Below are 9,143 nucleotides of genomic sequence, written 5' to 3' on the forward strand. Positions count from 1 at the left end.
CACTGAAGCAAAAGTTGATGCTATGTGCTTGAATTAATGAGATAGAAAGAAACAGGTTACAGATGGGAGACATGAAGTCATCTAAGTCTTAACCATCAGTCTACTGAGTTTTCCCCTGCAGAAAATTTTTGGAGCTTAATTCCAAAAATTTTGGCATTTTGAAAGTTAATTCAAAAATTAGCTTTCTAAGTGCAGGATCATTGCCAACCTGATAAATTTGCTGTAAACTTTCTCAGTCCTCCCGGTATTTCTCTGCCTCTTTGCTAAATGTCTCCTTTCCTCTTCAGAAGAGAAAATTACACTAGGTTTTAGCCTTTGCTGCTTCTCCCCTGCTCATTTCTTAGCTTCACTCCTCTCAATTTATCTTTTCTGTCTTCTCTAATAAAGCACTTTGTCATCAGAGAATGACTATTGGATTAAATCATTCAAGATACATTAGAATTAGTTGATGTTGGCCTTGGTTCTCTCTCCTCTCTGACCTAAAGAGGTTGTATACATGTCAATCTGCAAAACTTAAGATACGCCCTAGAGAAGACATCCTGCTCCATTTCCCCCAAAAAGAAAATAAAAATCAGCAACACTTAAGAGTATCACTTTGCTATAACCTCAGCACCAAACTTGACCTCCTGTTTTAGGATGAAAGTGAAAGTGTTAGTCGTTCGGTCATGCCTGAATCTTTTCGACCCCGTGGACTATCACCCATCAGGCTCCTCTGTCCATGGGATTTCCCAGGCAAGAACACTGGAAGAGATTGCTGCTTCCTTCTCCAGGGAATCTTCCTGACCCAGGGATCAAAGCCAGGTCTCTTACATTGCAGGCAAATTCTTTACCATCTGAGCCACCAGGGAAGCTTATTTTAGGATAGTGTCTGTCTTATAAAACCACTGTCACATCTTATAGTCATCATCACCATTATTGCTTCTGACATTTTTAAAACTCACCACTTAAATACCTGCATTTGTGATTCCTTTTCAGAAAGAGATGGAGCCATTATTTTTCTCAGCTAGAATTTCCCGTCATTATTTGCTTACCACATTTTTAATATTCTAAATCACCTCAATAATATTTCTGTAAAGGTTATGTAACTTCTTGTTCATAATACCAGTGTTTAAAACAATTCCCTTAGCAATTGTGATATCTCTGAATTTAATTAATGGGCATTTTCCCCCTTGTGAAGGCCACTAAAGATAAATTAGAGAAAATGTTAAGAACCTGGTATAGTATATTCAAGTGCTCTTATGTGGTATTTTAGATGTCCCATTAAGAAAACAAAAATTACACTGAGACTTCCCTGGAGATCCAGTGGTTAAGACATTGAACTTCTACTATAGGGGATATGGTTCAATCCCTGGTCCGGGAACTAAGATTTTACATGTCATGTGATATAGCCCAAAAAAGTTGAAAAAAATAATAATAAATAAATAAAGTTACGCTGAGTTGAGCCTTGCTTAGTGGGGAGGTATTGGAAGAGACCTGACATCACCTTGGCTTTTCTTAAGTACCACTGTCTAGCAGCCAAGATGGCACTAGTCTTTTTGGAGCAGCTCAATATATACATCACCATTTCAGACCAGCAGGGAGGCATTTAAGGCTATTGAATGGACTCCATGGAGTACATGGGGGAAATAGTAAATGTCATTACCGCGTTTACCATTACTACGTTTCCTAAGCCCTCCCAGGAACATTATCTCACTTATAACACTTATCTCACCCTATAACAATTCTATGAAGTAGATAGGATTATTCTCATTTTTATAGGTGAGCAAGCAGGGCCTAGCAAGGCTAACTGACTTAAACAAAAGACAGCAGGTTAAAATCTAAGTCGTCTTTGCTGGAGGAACAATATATTTCCTATCAAGCATCATTGCACACATTGGATTTGGTGTTCTCACATTTTATCAGGGGCTCTTCACCATCCTCAACAAGGTAAATGTTATTGTAAGTAGGTATTGAGTTGAGGAAACAAATAAATTGAAAAAAGTGTCCAAGGCATATTTAATTATTCAGTAAGTAATCATTATTGTGCACCTACTGTATGCCAGGGATCATTAAAGCCAAATGCAAATACAGAAACGAACAGTATATACAAAGTGTCTGCCCTTCCTCAACAAGTGTACATTGTCAGAGAGGGAACAAGAAAGCAAACAGTTAAATAATAGAGTTGCAAACGGGGATCAGTACTTTCACATAGCTAGTAATGGATGCTCAGTTGGTAAAGAATCTTCATGTCAATTCTGGAGACCTAGGTTTGATCCCTAGGTTTGGGAAGACTCCCTGGAGAAGGAAATGGCAACCCACTCCAGTGTTCTTGCCTGGGAAATTCCATGGACAGAGGAGCCTGGTGGGCTACAGTCCATATGGTCGCAAAGAGTCAGACACAACTTAGCAACTAAACAACCACAACCAGTAATAGATGGAGACTTACCTGAGACCCAAGTCTGAGATATAGGGTTTAAGAATCATGAACCAAGTGGTCAGAAGTGGGAATAAAGCAGCCCCAGAAGGCATTTTGGGCAGGCAGGGAAGATGCCAGGCTGAGAAAGCATACTAGGTGGACACCTGGATGTTGGTTTTAAGCAGAGAATGGCAAAATTTTCTGTTAATAGCCACATATTAAATATGTTCAGCTTGGAGGGCCATACATGTATGCATAATTAAACAATCCATAAGTGAATGACCATGGCTGTGTCCCAATATAACTTTACATACAGACACTGAGGTTTAGATTTCAGATATATACTATGTACATATCACAAATATTATTCCTCATTTGTGTTTCTTCAAACACTTGAATATATAAAAACCATTCTTGGGATTATACAAAGTCACACTTGGATGCATGTGTGCTAAATCTTCTCAGTCTTGTCCGACTCTTTGTAACCCTATGGACTGTAACCTGCCAGGCTCCGCTGTCCATGGGATTCTCCAGCCAAGAATACTAGAGAGGGTTGCTAAGCTCTCCTCCAGGGGATCTTCCCAATCCAGGGATTGAAACTTTATCTCTTGCATCTCCTGCATGAACCTGGCGGGCGGGTTCATTACCACTAGTGCCACTTGGGAAGCCCAGGCTTGAGAGCCATACAAAAACAACTAGCAGGCCTGGAGGCCATGGTTTGTCAACCAATGGTCAAGTCAGAATCCATCCTTGCACTTAGGAGGAGAACAGCAGTGGAAAAAGTAGCCAAAAATAGTAATAACCAGCTGTGCCTTCCACAATTACGTGCTGTCATTCTCTGATTTCTTATTTCCATTGTTGGTTTTCCTCTTCAATGGTTTCCTTTAAAATGTCCTTTCAAAATCCTTTCTAAAAGCATGGTATCTCCTGAGAACAATGGCTCTGAGTTTTGAAAATGAGCAAAGAATGAAAGTTCTTAAAGTAATTGAAATATTGGCCAGAATATGAAATTCATTTCAGATTCCAACATGGTATGGCCTCTCCCTGAATCTGGGATTCCTATGTTTTTTAGTTGGGTAACTCCGGATATCTTTTCAAACAAGTCAGCTCTTTGCATCAGGTGGCCAAAGTATTGGAGCTTCAGCATCAGTCCTTCCAATGAATATTCAGGGTTGATTTCCTTTAGGATGGACTGGTTTGATCTCTCTGCTGTCCAAGGGACTCTCAAGAGTCTTCTCCAGCACCACAGTTTGAAAGCATCAGTTCTTTGTCACTCAGCCTTGTCCAGCTCTCACATCCATACATGACTACTGGAAAACCCATAGCTTTGACTATAAAATAGACTTTTCTCAGCATAGTGATGTCTCTGCTTTTATTTAGATACAGTCCACCCACCCATCACAAACCTGTCCATTAAAAATGAACCTAGTGGGGCGGGGTGAGGGGGTCTTCTACTAACATGCCCAAATCTCTTTTGTGCCCCACTCTTTGCTGGCCTGGCTCTAACTCTCTTTTTCTGTCTGTCCACACCAGGCGACGAATCCAGCGGCTCGGGGAGCGGCAGTGGGTGCATGGATGACGTGTGTCCTACAGAGTTCGAGTTTGTCACCACCGAGGCCCCCGCGGTGGACCCCGACCGGAGAGAAGTAGACTCTTCTGCCGGCCAGCCGGGCCACTCCCTGCTCTCAGGATCTCTCGCCTGCGTCGCCCTGGCACTGCAGAGCCTGTGCAGATAATCCTGGGTTTTCGGTCAGATGAAACTGCATTTGAGCTATTGGAACGGCCAACTCACTTCTTTTCTTACACCCTTGGACAGTGGACCATGCCACAAAAACTTACCAGTTTCCGAGAAGAGGGCAGTACTGTACTCTGCCTCCCTTTTTGTTTTCCCAAAGAGTACCGGGCGCCAGACTGGACTGCTTCCTCTTTCCGTCAGCTATCTGTGGGGACCTTGTTTATTCTAGAGAATTCTTACTCCGATCTTTCGTACCAGGAGATTTTCTTACCTTCATTTGCTTTTATGCTGCAGACGTAAAGGAATCTCACGTTGTGAGTTTTTTTTCCCCCATTTAAAAAAAAAAAATAGGAAGAAAAGATCATTTTCCTTGCAAAATCAGGCCAAACCCCAAGACAACTGCAATTGGAACAAAGAAGCAAACAAGAGAGAAAAATAAAAGAGCTTTAATGCCATAAGTTTGGCATTGCCAGCCAGCTCCCAGTGTATGCTTTTCAGTAACAAATCAGGGTTACAGAATGCTTATGGAGAGAAAGTTTGACATTTTCTTCATGTAGTGAAAAAACACTGTTGTCTTGGAGGTCTTGCACGCTAACCACACAATGCCCCAGCTGATTTGGAGGTACTGAGGGTAAATTTAGAATTCTATCTTTACTATGATAGAAAAATTTGCTGTATAGCTCAGCACCTCTCTCTTACCTTGCCCGACTTCAATTTCAGTAATGGCATCATTTTTCTTAATTCTTTTAATTATACACTTTATAATACAGTGTCTGTCCACTGTATCCAATTGGCACAGACTTTTCGCTTCATTTTCAGTTACTAGTGGACACTGGCCTGAACCCATCCCCCTCAAGGGTCTAAAATGAAAACAGTCATCAACAATACAATCTCTTTGCTTTAGCCACAGGCTTGACACGAATCAGATGTTTCTGCCCTGTGCTCATTACCCTCCCCAAAGAAGAGTTCTTTTAATGAACGGAAGAACAATTCGATCCATAAGTGAGTTTTTATTTTTAACTATTTACTTTGTGTCAATTGGTTTCTGCATCACAAGGGCATTCTCTTACAAAATAACTCACAACAAAAAAAACGTCAAGACAAAAAAATATATATATATAGTATTGACATGGAGATTTCTTTCACTTTTTTAGTCTTAGTATGATCATCTATTTTTATATCTATATATATATAAATCACAGATTTTAACTTCTTAATTCCAAGCTCAGGGTTGACACACCTTTGTAACGAAAATGTTTTGTCAACCAGCTCTTCTTGTTTTGTGCTGCTCAGAGAAGGGATTCCTCATTTATCTGTGAGCACCAAGAATCAAGAAAGAGAACTTTTTACGTATCTAACTGTCCATTTATTAAAAGTTTGCCAGGGCACACCTTTCTCGCATGAGTGTGCTTTGCCCTGGGTGCTCCACACTGTACCTAACTCATGGGCAAAGCCATGGGTGTGCAGAACTGTACCGGTCATGGAAACTGTATGTGCAAGGAATGTGTTATTCATGCAAAACCATTGCTTTCAGAACAACGCCTTCAGACTAGGATTCCTGCTTGGCACTTGAGAGATGTCCTAATTTAACAGGCTGATTTATAGCCTAACTCTTCCACCAGGTGTGCCAAAGCCAGGCATGATGCTCCCCTTGATAGAGAGAAGCAAAATAAACCAAACTGGGGCTTTATGAATACAGTTGGCTATCCATGTTTTTTATTTTTTTGGTTTCTATGATGCTTCTGGGGTTGGGAAAAGTAATATTTCAAGACACCGTAGTATGCCAGTCACATGTTAACTAACCCATTGGCAGTCATGACACATAAATGGTATTTTTTATCTCCATACTCATCAAAATTATAATTAGTTATCGATTTAGTCATCACACTTGAGTAGAACACATGCAGCACAATAGTATTAAGTATATTTGAGCACTTTTGCAAAACTGAAAGTATTTAGAAGCATCTCTTGCTATTGTATGCCTAACAAAATATGGAACGTAGGATTCTGAGAGACTTCGTGGCATCTTTTCATTTAAATCTTTAAGAAATTAACACTTAATCTAATTCAGCATTCCATACTTCTAGAAAACCATTCATTTCACTGCCAAACTTCAGCTTCCTAGCACCAATTACACATAAAGCATCTCCATGAAGGACCAATCATTTATGTTGCTCATTGCATTGTATGTTCAGAAATCAGTATTGTCTTTCTCCAGTAATTAAGGTGCAATACAAATTAAATCAGTCTTGATTTTCCAGAATATTTGAGTCATCACTTGTTTTCATAGCTTTAAACTCCAGGTCTTTCCTTTTAAAAAAATATTTCTGCATTGCTTTCTGTGAAATAGATCCGAATGCCTTGTTTTCCCTGTGCTTTCACCCCCAGAGGGTTTTGTGCATGTGTGTGAATACACCTTATATTAATGAATGTGAACCCATGTTCTGTACACACTAAACACACCAATAGTATATAAATGCCTGCTTCATTTGTTTCCACACCTTTGTTATCAATATTATTCATATTGGTGAGCTATAGTGAACTATATGAGCCAGGCAGAAAGCTGACATCACTCTCAGTTAATGATGCCACAGTAATCGTCACCCGCATGGATGTGGTCAAAATATTATTCAGATTGTACTTCCTGCTTTTTAATCATCATCCCACCCCATCATATGATTTTTTAGACTAATTTGACATGAGAATTTTTTTGTACCCTAAGGGAATTAGCTTAATCTAGTTAACCCATTTCAGTAAGTATTTTGGAATTTCCCCCTCCCTGCACCACCAAATTAATTTCTCTCATTTTAGCATAGTGATAGGGGATGTGATGATACTCCATTGTTTTTCCTGACCTGCCCTCACTTGCTTTGAAGTCCCCTATATTCTGTAATCACATCATAACCTCTGTTATGAGTAGAGAGGAATGGACTCACTGAAATCGGACGCTAGAAACAGTTGGGTGATGCTCATAACTGCAAACACTTAGCTTATTGAAGTGCCTCTATTTACATGTTCTTTAGTTATAATATGTATTTTTCTAACAGAAATACACGTCTGTAATTGGTGTATATTATACTTTGTATATGTTATAACAAAACCTAAACAGAGGCTAAAGTCTTAAGCAGAGAAGAATGGATTGCAAATTCATGAGTTTGAGCTCCGCTTATGGTTCTGTATTAAAGGACAGACACGATGACCTTCTCTCATTTGAATGAAGGTCAAGTCAGGACTTTGATTAGAGCCATCATAGAACAGCATTAGCGCTAGCAATCTGACTCCCTTACCGTGTCTTAACCAGATCAATATCTTGTATTACTTGCTTTAATTGTAAGGGATAGAAAATACTACTTTGCCTACACCAAAAAACATGATTATTCATTGACAAGCAGTAGTCATTGTAAAAGTAGCGTTCTGTAAATCAAACACACTGAAAGTATTATTGGATGCAGAACCCTGATATTTAATTTATATTCCCTGCTGCAGACATTAGCCTACTTTAATTCTTTAGCCATTACATACATGTTTTGGCTACACACTGAACACCAACTAAAGTCCTCAAGGAGGAACAAAACCTTAGCAGATTCCTGAGTTGTGATTCTTTCATTACTTCTCTTTGCAAGGCTGATTATCACGTGGTTGGATGAATGGTGGAAGGGTAAGCAAATGCAAGTTTTGACTTACCCAAAACTTGCAGAAATTCAAACTCATTTACTTACAGTCACTAACCAATCTGACTTCTAACTAGAAAAAGGAGGGGAGGAGAGGGGGAGTTTAGCTTTGCTAACAGAAGAGTAAAGGAGACCATAACTTATAAATTTGCAGTGTGTTCCTCCTTGGTGGAGACATTAGCCAGTGTTTGGTTTTAGGCCAAGTTCTACAAAGACAGTATTGATTTGTATGCATCCTGGAGCCTTGCTATAACACAGTTTGCTACAGCACGGGACTCAGCCTAGCATGGGGCCATTTGAACCTCAGTGAAGGTTGCATAGGTACTGGAATCTTTGACATTGCCTTGTAACGAGGTACTTCGACGAAAAGACAACTCAAGTTGGCGTAGTAGTGAGGTCTCTGTGTGCATATGCATAACATATATGCAGGAGAAATGTGTGCACCAACCAAACCTAAAATTTTATGTGACTGTCAAATGAATATGATTTGGGTTAAGATTTTTCATTTCTGATTTGGATAGAAAATTGCTATTAATCTTGTATTAAAATAGTTTTTAAAAATCTACCAGTGCCCTTTCTGCATTTTCTTAATTATTTTCATAGTCTAAATTTCAGAGCTTTTGAGTTATTTTGTTTGAGAAATTTTTAGAAGCTGCAATATTTTAAAAAAGGAAAAGAACCATAGGTTAAATCAGCACCACCCACTGAAGTACACTTGGCATTTGAAATCAAGGACTTTTCAAACTTTAGAATATTTAGAGCTTTCCAAATGTATATCTTGAGTTTGAGCAAGCTCCAGGAGTTGGTGAGGGACAGGGAAACCTGGCATGCTGTGGTCCTTGGGGTCGCAAAGAGTTGGACACGACTGAGCGGCTGAACTGAACTGATCACACACAACTTTTGTGTTGGTTTCTTCTCTAAAATAAAATTTAGTAGCTTGAGAATTGATGTCAGTACTTTATAAATAATGTCAGAAAATAAGATGTAAAAGAACTAACAATTTTCCAGATTTAGCTAATTGCCTTGCTTTTTTATTTCTGGAAGCTTCCATGCTCCCAGGGATGCTAAATACTGTATAGCAGGCTAGAGATTCATTTAGCAAACTTTTATTAAACTCTTACTTGACTTACTCACTTGCCTGGTCTAGGTGCCAGTCACTGGTTGTCAAATTTGGGAAGTATTCATTCTTTACTGTAGTTACCCATAATTATTGCAAATACATCACTTATTTTTAAAATGTTCTTTTAAATAAAGAAATCTATGTAAATGAAGTTATCACAAATATAACACTGTAAGCAACATTATAATTTTTAAACATTACAATTTAGCTCACATTATTACT

At 39.0% G+C, this 9,143-nt stretch overlaps 1 protein-coding gene across 1 annotated transcript in view; it reads left to right on the top strand.

The window, feature by feature from the left end:
* GPC6 (glypican 6) overlaps window positions 1-8,366 on the top strand; it is a 1,190,689-nt gene extending 1,182,323 nt beyond the window's left edge. The window contains exon 9 of the mRNA XM_061133003.1: window positions 3,929-8,366. Coding sequence (XP_060988986.1) covers window positions 3,929-4,131 — 203 coding nt within the window. The 3' untranslated portion in view covers window positions 4,132-8,366. The remainder of the gene's footprint in view (window positions 1-3,928) is intronic.
* Window positions 8,367-9,143: the final 777 nt, after the last annotated feature.

The sequence above is a fragment of the Dama dama genome, chromosome 30 (genome assembly GCF_033118175.1).
Source record: "Dama dama isolate Ldn47 chromosome 30, ASM3311817v1, whole genome shotgun sequence".
In the NCBI taxonomy this organism is placed as follows: domain Eukaryota; kingdom Metazoa; phylum Chordata; class Mammalia; order Artiodactyla; family Cervidae; genus Dama; species Dama dama.